We start from the raw sequence: 15456 nt of genomic DNA, 5'->3' as shown, positions 1-15456 counted from the left end.
AGAGAAGCTAAATAGGAATTTGTAAGAAGTGTTCACCTAGATTCCCAAAGTTATGTTTCTAGTATAAATTCAATCTGCCAGCTCCGTGCTGGAGTTTTCAGTTGTTGCATATCCACTCAAAATGGAGAGGTGTGTGAGTGCGTATGTGTGTGTGTGTGTGTGTGTGTGTGTGTGTGTGGGGATTGTGGTTGTGGCTGTACAGTGTTTGCAGCATTCTGTGGTCACAATCCTGTCGACTTTCGTCAGAGCCTTGAATGATGTCAAGACGTTTTCCCTCCGACCTCCATTTTAACCTTCAGTTCTATCAGGTCTCGGCTGCTTTGCCATGTGCGTAAAGTCTCCAGCTGTCCCATCACTCAGTGACACTGCCCGGACCATTCTCTCTCTCTCCCTCTCTCTCTTTGAAAATATCTCTCTGTACCGCCCCCTTCCTCCACCAACTCTCCCTAGTTATTTATACAATGGAATGTGCCAGGCCTTAGATTTTTGTGATGTTAGCCAGCCAACGTCTCTCCTATTACACAGGAAGACGTCACTGCTAATTTTAGCCCGGCCCTGTATGACTCCCCCCCCACACATCTCCCCGAAACTGATCAGGGAAAAGGCCATTTTCCACTTCTATTAAACACGCAGAAGCATAAAGATGTCGTGATGTCATGCATCTGACGTGTTGTAGACTGTTTTTACCGCATTCTGTCTCTATTCTTTTTAGTTCTGCATTTGATTTTGCAGTCGGTCGGTCAAATACGTTTGAAAACATAAAGCACCAAAAAGAGCAACTGAAATGGAAAAAAGAAAGAAAAGAAATAGATTGATGGATAAAGGTGAGAAACAAAGTAAAATATTTAAAGATGCGTTTCATTTGGCACCTTGGGGGCAGTGACACAAGACGTAAACGCAACAATGAAATTTAATTTTGTTAGAAAAGTAGACGGAGCAACATTAGCGCTCACTGTTTTGAACTCATCCAACTCCTGAGAAAATGATCTGAAGGTTTTGTCACTCCGAATGAACCTTGATCATTATACAATGTACATTACACTTGTTCTTATGAAAGCACTGGTTAGTGCCGCTTTAAACCTGCATTGACACATCTTTGGCCACTTGAGGGCAGCAGAAACAAGAAGTGAGCTAAAATTCTTTTAGATATTAGCAACTTTTTAGTACACATCGGGTGATGCACAGCGAAGAAAACTTCCGTGTTCCCGGAGATTGAAGAGGGTGATGAGAAGAAACAAAACACTAAACTGCAGGCCATAAAACCAAGGAGCTGAGCTAAAAGACACTAAAAGCTGCACAGAGTTGACAATAACAGTTCAATAACTGACTGATTGGGATTTTATTTGAAAAAACAAAAGCATCTATATTCCCTGTGTAGTCACAAGTGTCCTTGAGCAAGACACTGAATCCCCAGTTGCTCCCCGGGCGCTTCACTTCACATAACTAAGGAAGGGTCAAACGCAGGGAAGAATTTCCCCACGGGGATCAATAAAAGTGTACATTTCTTTCTTTTTCTTTCTAAAGCTTTCAGAGTAATATACTGGGAGCTCTAGATGTCACTACTGGGCCTTACCGACCCCAGTGGGTTTGGATAGTTTCCGAATGTTATCTTCCTCCTGGATCATGAATGTGAGGGAACAGGTGGAGCTGCAGTTACACTGGGGAAATCTCCCCCACGGCGCCATATTGCTTTCATAAGTGGGATATACAAGTAGATCAACAAATGTCCTTCGATGGGCAACAAATCCAGAGGGGCGACTGGATTTTATTAGATCTTTTTAACAACTTTGCAATCCTCATGTTCAGGAGAACGTAATATAGGAGAAGCAACAGTTCAGGACATGGCAAGAAGGGAACGGAAAATCTGTCCCTGGTTATAAATGATCCAGCCTCTGAGTTCGGCAGCTGGGTTTTCCATGTTTCATGAAGGCAGGCGTGTGTCACAGTATAACCAGTGCTGACAAAACTACAGTGAATACAACTTCACAATCTATGCATAAGCTGACACAAAAAATACCTTCGTGTGGAACGACATCCTCATCTGTCTTTGACCACCGGGAAACCAAGCGGCCCGAGTGCTTTTCCAAGATCAGTGTGAATGTTATTCGATACATGATTTGTCGACAACCTCCAAGTCTGAAAAGTGAAGCCAATGCAGAAGTGCCTTAAACGTGCGTTCTCACGAATGGCCACCAGGGGGCGACTCCTCGGGTTGCAAAAACAAGTTGGATTATGTAGAAGTCTAAGAGAAAATGCACCTACTTCTCACTAGATTTATTACCTCAGTAAACATTGTAAATGTTACTCACTGAAGGATGACAATGTCCGTTCAGCATTCCAGATGTTTTTATTGTGCTCTGTAAACACACCAAGACTCAAGTAGTTATGCTAACTTGCGAGAATACAATTAATTGTGAACAGACAACCTAAAACTACACATCATTACACACTACTGTTTATATCTGTCACGGAACACAACATGTAACGATCTAATCTTTTATTAAACAATGTAATTCTCAGGCCAGGTTACTGACGCTACAATGGCGCTAACACGCTAACGCGCGATTAGCACCCATTAGCTAACGGCGCGAGCCTTAGTTTGAGGTCTTCTCTTTAACTACTACACACTTAATAATTTATCAAAATATAGCACCGCAAAAGCGAGCGAACACAAGCAGGTCTTCTTCAATCCAGCAGGGTCTGCTTTAGAGCGCTGTGATCGACAGCTAGCTTCCTCACGCGGTTCCGTGTTTCTTCTAGAACTTTCACCATTCCACAGTCCTCATGCAACTCAGTTCATGCAACTTAATTGCAACACGTTGGTTGCCATTGCTCTTTAGCGCTTCGGATGCATTTAACTCCTTCCTCTCGTGTCACTTCTTGTTCATTAATGGGAAATTAAATAGAAACGTTGGTTTAAAATAATTGGGACCTAAATATTTCTTCGCGGAGCTCTCTACTGTGATTATGGACCAGTCTTATTTGGATGCAAAACGTTGCACAATAGCAGTAAGTTAGTACAACATTTACTATTTAAACATAAAAGATGAATAATTGAGATAAATCGTGTGATATATTGTGATAAATCATCGTGATCTCACGATGTATCCAAATAATCTCGCTTCTCATTTGGACCATAACCGCGCAGCCTTAGCCGTAACCACGATTTACCTCGTATGAGTTATTATTGATGGACCATATAGTTCATTTTTAGAGCTGGGTTCATGTGAATCTCCATGTGTGAGACTCGATCTCTCAGCGTGGCCGCCGTGCCAATTGAAATGTCAATTCTCAGCGTGGCCATTTCCGTGCAGGTGGTGAAATGAAATGTACGAGCAGTAATCCTTGAGGGGGGGGAAACTGCTCTTGGATACCGAATCCTTTAAAAAATAGAATAGTCGAGAATTACGACATCAAATATCAGCAGCAGCTGAGCGTGGCATGCACACGCCAATAGCTATTTGATCTTGTCTGCGCGTAGCAGTGAGCAATTAACTATATCTCTTGTTCTGCCTGTTTTGTGATATACATGCCTAAAAGGTGCCGAATATTTCTATACTGAAATAATATCGGCATTATAATAATCATAACTATGCCGACTTTTTTTAGTTGCCTATTTTTTGGTGCCCCCTCAGGACTTGGCACGCGACGCACAGCGCTGTGTGCGGCCATTAAATCCTCACCCTTTTTTTTGGGACATGTGATTCTCTCTGTGCAGTCGGGTGTGTAGGCAGCATGGCAACACATTGCGCTGCGAGAGCGACCAGCGTTCCGGCAAGGCAGAGGAGCGGGGGGGGGGGGGGGGGGTCCCCGGCGCAGCGATTCTTCCCCTCCTCTCTCCTCCGCCGACAACACAACGGCGGCTCGTTACGGCGGCGGAAGAACAAGACACATGGGGGAGGAAGGGGAAAAGATGAACAGAGAAAATGTCAACCAATGCTGTGTAGGACGCTGATCTCAAGAGGGCTGGATCACTCCCACTGGCGTCTCTGCCTATCGGCGGGCACCGCCTGTGGGGTGGAACACAGCGGGGGAAGATGCTCACACTGTTGCTGGCTATTGTGTGGACAAGGGGGGGCTCCCTCAGAGGGGATGATATGCGTTCAACAGACATTTCCATCTGCGGATGGAGAGCCGCGCTCCGTGCTTTGTTGCAGAAACGGATCCTCTCGGAGGAAGTGCTGACTCTCTGAGGTTGCAACTTGTTACGTCACGGAACCAAAGTGCCTGCTTAACGTCTTTTTTTATTCTCTCTTTGCATTTGAGATGCTTTTACCTGCACGTCGGCAGACTTGCAGTGCATAACAAGTTGGATCTTTTATCATCAAAGTAGTCGGCTTACAATGGCCGATGTGTTCCCCAGAAAATGTCCTGATTTAGGCGTGTAGTAATTTGTCGGAACCCCCACCGTATTTTGGGGAATACCCTGCTGCTGAACGTCAGCCAAGACAAAAAATACCTTTCGTGGACAAACCAACAGGGGCCATAAAGAAAATACAGAGCAAAGAGAAACAATCAGGCAAGTGCTATTTCACGTTATCTTTGCCAGTCTTAGGTATATGTATTTAATACTGATTGATCCGTTTGCTGTTTGTCGAACGTACAAAAAAACTGCAAAAATATCCAACGTTATCATGTTGACAGAAGCATTTGATCAACATCACGGCTCATCAACCGGCAGCACAACTATCCGTGTCAGATGCAATCACAACATTTAAACATCCTTTAAACATCCTTTAATTAAAAGGGAAACGGGCTTCAACCATTGTTGTTGCTGTGGAATATATTATAATTCAGAATTATAAATCACCACGCGCAAGACGCCGCTGGAGCTTTGAACAAACTTCAAAGAAATCAATGCAAGTTTCACTAAAATGCTGATGTCCTGTGATGGTTGTCAGAATAATGTTGCTTATATAAGGGGGGGGGGTATTATTATGGGCTTCTTTATTGATTATTCACTAAAACATCTTCTAACCCGAATGTTACAGTGAGTTTTAAAATAGAAGTGAATCAAGAAGATGATGATAAAGATAAAGCTCTATTTTTGGAACTATTTTTTGAATCGAGTGTTCTTCTCATTATGGAGGTTGTAAGTTGACTTGAGCTATGTGGTTTCTCTGTCGGGTGGCAGTGCCAGTTTCTTTTAGATTATTGTGTGATATTCATACAATGCAATCACTCGCTGCCATCACAGCGTCGTCAAGCCACTCACTCGTTCAGCTGCGTGACGTCTAACAGCTTCCTCTTCTGGAGCACGCTCCCTACTCGAGAGCTTTCCTTCAGAGGAGTTTCAAGTTGTCTTATTTGATTTAAATTCAATCTCTAATTACAATTACAAGTGCCATCCACGTTGTGCGTCTCACAACAAAGAATTGTGTTTATCGTCGAGACCTAATTTGTTGAGTCAAGCTCTGGGCTTCGAAGACAATTTGGCCCCAAAAAACATTTTCCAATTGACTTCCAAGTACAAACTTTAAATCCTTATGCCCTGAAAGTTGGAAAGTGGGGCTGCACGGGGGTTTAGCACTGTTGCCTCTCAGAAAAAGGGGCCCGGTCTCGATCCCGATTGATGTATGTCTATCTTTTGTATATCTATGAGCGTTTAAAAAATAATGTATAGAAAGGAAGTTGGGAAATTAATATAATGACTGGCGGACTATTGTAGACGTTGCAGCAAGATAAATACTTCAACATGACCTTTTCTGATCCTAGAAATGGTTTATGTGATGTGCTTTTGTGTTATTGTTTTGGTTTTGGAACAGCTTCAGCACTTGAGATTTAGAAAATAGTCTTCTGATGCTTGTGAGTCCTTTGTGGAAACAGTTTTGTAAAGGCTGTGTAAAAATGTCTCGTAAACAGTGTGTACAGCAGACTCTGCTATTCTGGGGAAAGTATTGCACTGAAAATGTCCAAGAGAGTTTTATTTTGAAATATGCAATGTAGTCACATGATTTAGATCATTTGTATCGCACATCATGAGCTTGTCACACACACATGTCAAGGTTTTGGTCTTTCTACTGAATTCATACCAAGATTCCCGGTATTTCTCTATCAACATGACCGACGTAATCCTATTGTGTTCTCTTACTGCAAGTGAACAGATAGCCTCTGTTTTTTTATTTTAATTCCACCTACTGTGAAACACCCCATGAGAGCCGCTGGGATGCCAATGACTCAATAGCGCTTTCTATTTTGAGATGTACCAAGAACTGTATTCCCTCAGTAGAGGAATATCTCCATGCCTTTCAGGTGGTACAGCTGGAACAAAGTTTGAGATTTAAATGGGATGAAATGGAAAGAATAAAGTTTTCAACTGAAATACTGAAACATCTTGATTTATTTTTGCCCCAATGTATTCCTTCCTTAATATCAACTTGTATGAGAAAATAATGAACCATAAAGACTCGGCGACTGTTGAGCTACAGCAAATTTATTTCATTTAGCTTCGCTGTGCTAATGAGACCCGATGGATGCAACATTTCAAGTTAAATGACGGTGATAATCAAATAGAGATGAGGGCTAATGCAATGGAAAACTAAGTTTGTAGTGACAGGAGGTTAATGTTTGATATGGCAATTTTGAAATGCATATCCTAATATATTTAGATTGTTTCCCTTTTTTTCTCTACAGCTGGGACAATTAAAATGTCACCTTCAACATGTATTTGTCATTGGATTGTTCAATTGCCTTTAACTAAACACTATTAACGGCTGAAGTAGGTAAGATAATGTACTCTATTGGTTGCCATGGTAACAGTGTTCCTCTTCTTCTTCTTTTTTTGCCCGTATGGAAACATAGTTCCCCACAAAAAGATTGTGCAACATTTCATTTTGTAAACAAACGGATACTACGAATGATTCTTTTTGCACTTTTATTCCAAGTACTGATTAACTTGCCGCTATTTTCTCCACCAATCGTGATCTTTAAACATTGCTCCAGTGAAAACTGTATTCGCTTGGAAATTATTTTGATACATGACATTATATTTATATTTACAGACTCTGAAACAACAGATGATGAAGGTGACCAATTTGAGACCAAAGAAGATGGGGGCAATGTTGTGGACCAGGCCGTGCACAAAGGTATCCAACGTGTTTCCTGCATGCAATTACTCCCTCAGACAATCATGGATTTTCTTTTACACGTCTTTTATTAGCACAGCATTGGCATTTATTTGGAGTAGCATTTGTGTCTACTTGATGCATATGAGTTTAACATTCGCTCTCCTTGTCGCTTTGGCATGCTTGATAACCAAGAACATGACCAGCTTGTCATTTGCCTCGTTTCATAATCAATGCAGCAACCTGATGGCTTACCTGTACAATATGTCATATCTCCTCTTTACATGAGATGCAGTGATGGACACATGTGCAGAAGATGACAGTAGAACACATGGACATGAGGATCACTCTAACACAACCAGGCAAGAAAGAAACAACCCCATGCATATAACCCCAGCAGTTTATAGTACAACAAACACTTCAGTGTAATGATTGTATTATTGCACTCAAATTCCATCCTAAAATACAAGACAGACTGTGAATTCGTAATAACCTACCGATTCCAACATCCTTTATTTCAGGAGCCCGTCAGAGAACTTTACAAGAGAATCTCCGCCACAAGCCCTCCCGCCCCGATCCCCAAGACTCGTCAAACGCTCCTCCACCTCTCCGATGCCAAGTCGCTCTGGTTCAACCACGCCTATCAGCTTGCGGAAAAAAATAGTTACGCCGACTGATTACCAAGACACAGTGCCTGGGGAGTTTGAAGAAAAGGTTAGGCAGACAAAATCCGTCACCCAAGGTAGCACCCAGGACTCCCGACCACAGACCCCTCTGAGCGAGTACTCCCGGAAAGAATTTACCCTAAGACCATCTCCAAAGCTTGCCAGGGTGAGCTCAAAGGTCTTTGAGAAGGTCCGTGGATTGGAAGAGCGGAGACGAAGCCTCGATATTCCAGAAGGTTCCATCTCGGGAGGATCTTGGGCAGGGTTCAATCGTGCCGGATCTGTGGATTCAGATGACGGAGGAAGCCGGCTGGGCATCTCTCGAGAGAGTTCAAGGGAAGACCTCAGTGAGGCTTTGAAAGAGGATGCTGCTGAACGAAGATCTATGTTTAGACATAGAGCCGCTTCGCTGGAGGACAAACCTCGTTACTCCCAAAAAGTTCAAGACATTGAGAACAAGTTCATTGAGGAGCTCCAGCGCATTAAGAAGCTTGTTGGTAGACCTCACATGAAGAAGTCGTTTTCGACTGAACAGCTCACTCTTAAGAACAAGCAGCGCCAGCCTTTCAGGAAGATTGAACCTATTCCTCAACAAGTCCTTGAAAAGCTCCAAGAAAGGGAACGTGCCCAGTGTGCAAAGGAGCAGAGGGAAAAGGAACATAATCAGCAACCAATGCAGCAACAACAACCGCAAGCGCGGCAAGAGCAGCATATGTCCCAACCCCAAAAGACAGCAAGCACTGGTTCAACAAGTGTGACAGTCAATCGATCTGGAGAAGTTGCAGGCACCCCAGAGTCCATGCAGTTATCCGACTTGCCGGGACAACGATCGGTGAGAGAACTAAGTCGGGCCAGTCCAGTAACGGAAATCATTCAGAGATCAGCATCACCAGCACTGTACCGTCAACAACGGGAAGACTCGCCGAGCAGAAATGTTGCCGATCTGACATTACGCAAGGTCGAACGAAGGCCACCAAGTCCGCTGGTGCAAAGGGTATCTCAAATGCAAGAATCCCCGCACATTCAAGAATCTCTTCTGCAAGCGTCGCATAAGGACGAGACTTCGGGGAGAAAGACGCCTGTAGAAGTAGCATTACGAAAAAACAGACCCGAAAGTCCACTGGTACAAAAGAGGGTGCTCATTGTGCAAGATATGCCTCCTCAGCCCCCCTCAAAAGCCCAGAGGATGTCACCAGCCACCCCAACAGAGGAGAGGATGGAAGTGGATCTTTGTAAACCGGCCTCAAAGATAAGAATCCCCACCATTATTGTTGAAGATGAAAAGATGGACAAGGACGTGGATGTGAAGACAAGTGGGCCTCAGCCGATAACTGGCAGCGCCAAAGAGGGGCGACAGATGAAGATCAAAGGAAAGAACCGTCGCCCTCGACCCATGTCTCCAGAGTTAGGTTAGATTTGTTGTGCTTTTGTGTGAACATCCAGTCTGCTTGCTTTTCATGAGTAATCAACCTATTACTCATTCCCTACTCGAGGGTTTTTTCTTCTAATAGATAACCGGAGGGCGAAAATGACTTCAGGCTTGTCTTTTGTCAAACTGTGCAGATTCATCGGATGATTCTTATGTTTCTGCTGGAGAAGACCCAATGGAGGCCCCTGTGTTTGAGGTTCCCCTGCAGGACACTGTAGCAGCTGCTGGTGCAGATGTGCTACTAAAATGCATCATTGCCGGCTCCCCAATTCCTGAAGGTAACACGTCGTGCTTTAACCCACTAAAACATCGCGGGTCATTTTGAATTGCGTATTTGAGCAAATCAATAGAGAAAGAACATGTTGTGTCATTTTTTTCTTCTCCGTTGTAGTTACCTGGATGAGGGAAAACACAGAGATCACCGGCAATGCAAACCACGCGGTGAAAGTGGAGGGGGAACGTCATACCCTGCTCATCAAATCAGCTGGAATAAGTGATGGTGGGAAATACTGCGTAACTGCTGTTAATCAGGAGGGAAGGGCGTCCAGCTGTGCCACCCTTCTAGTCAAAGCAGGTACGTTTGACTTTGGGGAAGTCCTATGAGATTGAAGTGAGTATTTGTTTTGTTTTGTTCGTTATCAACATTTAAAGATACAGTACGTCTGCCCATTTAACATGAAGTTAAATGAAATTCAGTTATTATCATGAACTGAGAAATGGTACTCTGAAAAAAGGAAGAATCAGAGGCACTATAAATGTAACACAATTAAATCTGTGGTATTACCAATTCAAAATTGAGTTTGCATCTCCTTCCCAAGCTCAAACCCTCGGATGGTGCATGAGGTTTCCATGACCCGACCCTGTTCAACTACAGTCAGGGTTCGGGTGGAGAAAATCTCTCATCCACTGCACCACTTAGCTGCAGTGGTAGTAATTGTCCCAATGTTGAAAATATATTACTAATAATAACAAAATACTCAAGCAACATTTTCAAAAATGAGGCTGAAAGCATTGTAAAATACTTCTTAATTTCCCTAATGACACAGAAATTAATGTACAAATAAAGTCCTGCTTGATTTACATCATAATATAATGTTGATTTGCCTTAATTTTAATAGATCAAGCAGGATATTTCTTTATCAGTGAATTATAGTCAAAAATGGAAGAGGCCACTTCTTTCCCATAGATGGATTTAAAAACACCATACATTAAAAAAAAATAGACCATTGCACGTAACAATAATTTAGACATTCATAATCTCTTATTCTCCACCTTTAAAACACAAGCATCTTGGTTATCTCTCCCCAAACAGGGCATTGTGTTCCAGCTGATTTCTCTCCTGCTCCCTTTTCATTATCTGGCTGAGATGCCTGTGCCATATATTACAGCTGAACAACCTCACTTATAGTTACCATAGTAACTAAGAGGTGAAACTGAACCTATAAATTGCCCACCGACGCTCACTGTGAATCCACTATTGTTTGGATTTCACATTTGACATCTCAGGCTCTATGTTTTAACTCCTTCTTTGTTCTTTCTGAGCTGCATTGTTTACAAGCGGGGCGGTCACGCGGTAAACCCCACACACCGAGTGTGACCTCGTTGCTTTTACAGAGTCTGTGCAGGAGCCCAAAGGAAACCTGGGTGTGCCGAGGGACATCAGCAGCCCGATTACATCAGATGAGGAGTATCTCAGCCCCCCGGAGGAAAGCATGGATTTCGGAGGGCCAGAGCTCAGGCGCACTATTGACACCCGATTCAGGAAACCGCCTGCATTCCTGGTGAGCAGAGCTCAGTCTAATTGACTTTCCCCTTCAGAGAATGACTTTAATATGTTCCCCAGTGACACATACTTAACCCTCCTGTTACCTTTAGGGTCAATTTGACCCCATTCAATGTTTAACCCTCCTGTCACCTTTATATTTACTGACATATTTTACCCTTGGGGTCAATTTGACCCCAGCAATTAAAACCTCCAGAAAATTATTAGAATTAATATTGTTTTCCAAGTTTAAGTGTGAGGTACTTTATGTTTGTTTGTTGACTACCTAAATAGCCCTTTAAATATATAAAAAAGTTGATATTTCTTATATGTTTGACACAGTGAAAAACAGCCTGGGGTCAAATTGACCCGAAAGAATACCGACATTAAACATTGAATGGGGTCAAATTGACCCTAAGGTAACAGGAGGGTTAACTGCATTTCTGAACGTGTTGTCCCCCGTGTGGTCATCCCATCAACACGTCTGTGGAATAAAACATGGACGGGTGAAATTCTAACTTACATTGCATTTCACACAGGTGACGATAAGTGATCAAGCTGTCATTGAAGGACAGGAAGTCACCATGTCTGTCCGAATAAGTGGTCAACCCAAACCCATGCTCTATTGGTAGGTCCCCCCTCCCCCACACACTTCATCAAACCACTTATTCCTTGCATGGGACATGGAGGAGACTTTACCCGTATCACACGCCGTGGGCATGCCGGTATGACTGCAGAGTGCCTTCCAGAGCTGCTTCATTGCATCTGTTCAAGGAAGTGGAAGATGAATGTTTACTTAGCGATCTTCAGTCAATTCAATTTATTTCAGTTTATTTGTATAGCCCATTCTCACAAATTACAAATTTGTCTCAGAGTGCTTTACAATCTGTACACAAAGACATCGCTGTCCCAAAACCTCACATCGGATCAGGAACAACTCCCAAACAACCCTTCAGGGGGAAAAAAACCTTCAGGAGAGAACAGAGGAGGATCCCTCTCCAGGATGGACAGAACAAAAGATGTCATGTGTACAGAAGGACAGATTAGAGTTAAAACACATTCAATGAATATGACAGAGTGTATGAATAGTTCGTAGTAGGCATGGACCATGATCCAGACCTCCATGATCCATCAGGTAGATGGACTAAACTCTAAATACCACTCAAAAATCAAAAACTTGAATTTTAGATGGGCCTATGTTTCTAAATAAATGATGTTTTGCTGCCCCGCCCACAGCTATAAATTGCTTAGCTTCCATTCCTAAACTGGAGGCGTGCCGACCTTCATCAGGTAGTGCACTGACTCTGGATAAAATCATGAACACTTCCACAAAAAAAAATCTGAACTATCCCTTTAATATACCGCAGGAGACAAGAATAGGCTGAATCAAGTTAGTCGTGACCCCCGAGAGACAAAAGCAGAAAAGAATGTGCCAAACATAATATTGGCGCTCCTGGCCACCGTATCCCACCCTCCACCCCCTTCACACCAGCCAGATGAGAGCATGTGCTCGTGCGCTCGCCGGTCGCTCATCCTTCATCCTTCGAAGCGCATTGCGTGATTCATCTTCATTTTTAAAACCGAGCGACAGGTTGTCGTGTCTCGTCGGTTGTGTTAAGTTTTAGGTTTAAGTCCTGTTTTCCATGTCCGCTTTTATTTTGTAGTAACTGTCCTCTCTCATTTCAGAAACTTTATTTCCTGCGCCGGTGTTTCCTCGTTGATTGTCTGCTCCACCCCTGATTGTGTCCACCTGTTCCCCATTTCCTCATGTATTTAAGCCTGTGTCTTGTGTCAGATCGTCTTGTCTCTTGTCTGTAGTCTTTTGTCCTGGTTTACTCTTCCTGCATAGTTGTGATTTTGTTTTGTACTTTGTTCAAGTCATTTTCCAGCATAGCTGTGATTTTCTGTTTTTTTATAAATCCTTTTGATTGCCCTAAACATTGGAGTCGTGCTCTTGGGTCCTGTTTTTGAGTCGTGACACAGGTGTTCCCTCGACTCTCCTATTTTGCAGGCTGAGGGACAGAGTCACGGTGAAGACCGGCCCGCGTCACACCGTGCGAGAGGCGGACGACGGCGCCTTTGAGATGATCGTCAAGTCGGCGGCGCGGTCCGACTCCGGCGTTTACACCTGTAAGATCATAAACGAGTACGGGACGAAGCAGTGCGATGCGAAGTTGGAGGTAAAAGGTACGCTTCGTTTCAAAACGCACAAGTGTGTGCGTTAGTCCACATTTGACTCGCACAATAATGCAACATACACTACCGTTCAAAAGTTTGGGGTCATCCAGACAATTTTGTGTCTTCCATGAAAACTAATTTTTATTTATCAAATGAATTGAAAATTGAATAGAAAATATAGTCAAGACATTGACAAGGTTAGAAATAATGATTAATATTTGAAGTATTACTTTTGTTCTTCAAACTTCAAGCTCAAAGGAAGGCCAGTTGTATAGCTTATATCACCGGCATAACTGTTTTCAGCTGTGCTAACATAATTGCACAAGGGTTTTCTAATCAGACATTAGTCTTCTAAGGCGATTAGCAAACACAATGTACCATTAGAACACTGGAGTGATAGTTGATGGAAATGGGCCTCTATACACCTCTGGAGATATTTCATTAGAAACCAGACGCTTCCACCTAGAATAGTCATTTACCACATTAACAATGTATAGTGTGTATTTTTGATTAATGTTATCTTTATTGAAAAAACAGTGCTTTTCTTTGAAAAATAAAGATATTTCTAAGTGACCCCAAACTTTTGAACGGTAGTGTATATTGATACCACCATCTAAAGGGAGTAAAAACATTGAGTGCGACCAGTAACCAGGCCGACGTTTAAGCACCGCTCCTAAAAACAAAGTCCTTCCCTTCCACCCAGCGGCTCCGGTTGAGCCGGGCCTGGCCGTCCTCCGCCCGGTCAGGGACCTCACGGCCAAGGCCGGGGAGACGGTTCTGTTTGAGTGTCACGTCCTTGGGCCGAAGGACATCGACGTGGACTGGCTCGCGGACGGGAAACTGATCCAGCCGGCGTTGCTCAACTGTAAAATGCACTTTGACGGAAGAAAGTGCCGACTGCTGCTCAACTCCGTGCACGAGGACGACAGCGGGACGTACGTGTGCAAGCTCAGCACGGCGAAGGGTACGAAAAACATCACAATGCTTCTCGGATTAAAATGAATTCATCTGTTACTCCTGTTGGTCTCTTCTGCTATTCTGAATGGATTCTGTCTTTTTTTTTTTTTGGGACTCTTCAGAGGAAGTGACTTCATGTGGCAAACTCAAAGTCATCCCATCAATTGAGCCGCTCTTCACCCGCAAGCTGGACGTTCTCGAAGTGATCGAGGGGCGCAACGCTCGCTTCGACTGCAAAGTCAGCGGGACGCCGTCGCCAAAGGTCATCTGGAGCCACTTCGGTAAGAGCGTCCTTCGTTGTTCCGGCACACGGGCGCATCACGGGACCGCTTCAACCTTTAAGTGGCAATCCAGGTTGACTTGGCTTCACCCTATTTCCTGCTGGAAACAGCAAATGTTCAGGCAACAATTGGCCTTTTTACCTTCGCATTGAAAATGCGGAAGGTTATGTTTTGATCGCCGTGTATTTATTTATTTATTTGTATGCGTGTTATTCGCATAAGTAAAAAAGTATTAAACCGAATCGCATGAAATTTGGTGGGATGATTGGTTATTATCCGGGGACCATTTGATTAGAATTTGGGATCAATCGGGTCAAAGGTCAAGGTCATGGATAGGTCAAAATCTTCTTTTTACCATAGCACGGTCAATTCTTATCCAATTGGGATGCAACTAATGCCAACATGTTCATAATTCAATGCCCAATCGTGTGATATGCGAAGGTATGCGCTCTACCGAGTGCCCGTTCTAGTTTTCTCCATGATTCTGTGAGCAGCATCTGATTGTTAGTCTGCAAACGGGGAAAGTGAAAATCGTTGACATCGACTGCCCCCAGACTCCTTCATGAAACTTGTGTTTCACTTTTTAAATGCAGGCAGTGTGAAGCTGCAGCAGCGGGAGTTGTTCACTTTGCAGAAGCAGCGATTTAATTCAGCTTTTCTTTATTACTGCAAAAGAATTCTAACTAATAATATAAATAAATAATAAGTAAATAATAAAGTAATAATGAAGTCACTATCAATTACCTGACTAACAGACATTTATCGAAATGGAAATCCTCTGAGCCTTTGTGAATGGGTCTATTCTTAAAGTTGTCTTTATATCCCCCTTATCATTCATAGCACACTTTATAACGAAAGAAAACATACAAATACACTTTTTTTTCTTTTTCTTTAGACCATCCGCTTGTTGAAAGTGAAGACATTCGTGTTCTTCGGGAGGGCGGCCGCCACTCTCTTTTCATTTCTCACGTGACCAATGAGGATGAGGGATTTTACACCGTCACTGCCTGCAACAGTCACGGCGAGGCGGAGAGCTCCGCCGAACTCTACATACAAGAACCGCGGCCGGCCATCTCCTCACAGATGTAAGAGCAGTTTTACTCTGCCTCAGAGCTCTCGC

At 43.3% G+C, this 15456-nt stretch overlaps 1 protein-coding gene across 1 annotated transcript in view; it reads left to right on the top strand.

Moving 5' to 3' along the window:
• spegb (striated muscle enriched protein kinase b) overlaps positions 1-15456 on the top strand; it is a 45325-nt gene that overhangs the window by 3306 nt on the left and 26563 nt on the right. The window contains exons 2-12 of the mRNA XM_056433398.1: positions 7002-7085; positions 7360-7426; positions 7586-9138; positions 9293-9436; positions 9550-9732; positions 10773-10939; positions 11460-11548; positions 12932-13107; positions 13802-14062; positions 14178-14336; positions 15232-15421. Of these exons, the coding sequence (XP_056289373.1) occupies positions 7002-7085; positions 7360-7426; positions 7586-9138; positions 9293-9436; positions 9550-9732; positions 10773-10939; positions 11460-11548; positions 12932-13107; positions 13802-14062; positions 14178-14336; positions 15232-15421 (3073 nt within the window). The remainder of the gene's footprint in view (positions 1-7001; positions 7086-7359; positions 7427-7585; positions 9139-9292; positions 9437-9549; positions 9733-10772; positions 10940-11459; positions 11549-12931; positions 13108-13801; positions 14063-14177; positions 14337-15231; positions 15422-15456) is intronic.

Source organism: Pseudoliparis swirei, chromosome 2 (assembly GCF_029220125.1).
Source record: "Pseudoliparis swirei isolate HS2019 ecotype Mariana Trench chromosome 2, NWPU_hadal_v1, whole genome shotgun sequence".
In the NCBI taxonomy this organism is placed as follows: domain Eukaryota; kingdom Metazoa; phylum Chordata; class Actinopteri; order Perciformes; family Liparidae; genus Pseudoliparis; species Pseudoliparis swirei.
This window is presented reverse-complemented; position numbering and strand designations above follow the sequence as displayed.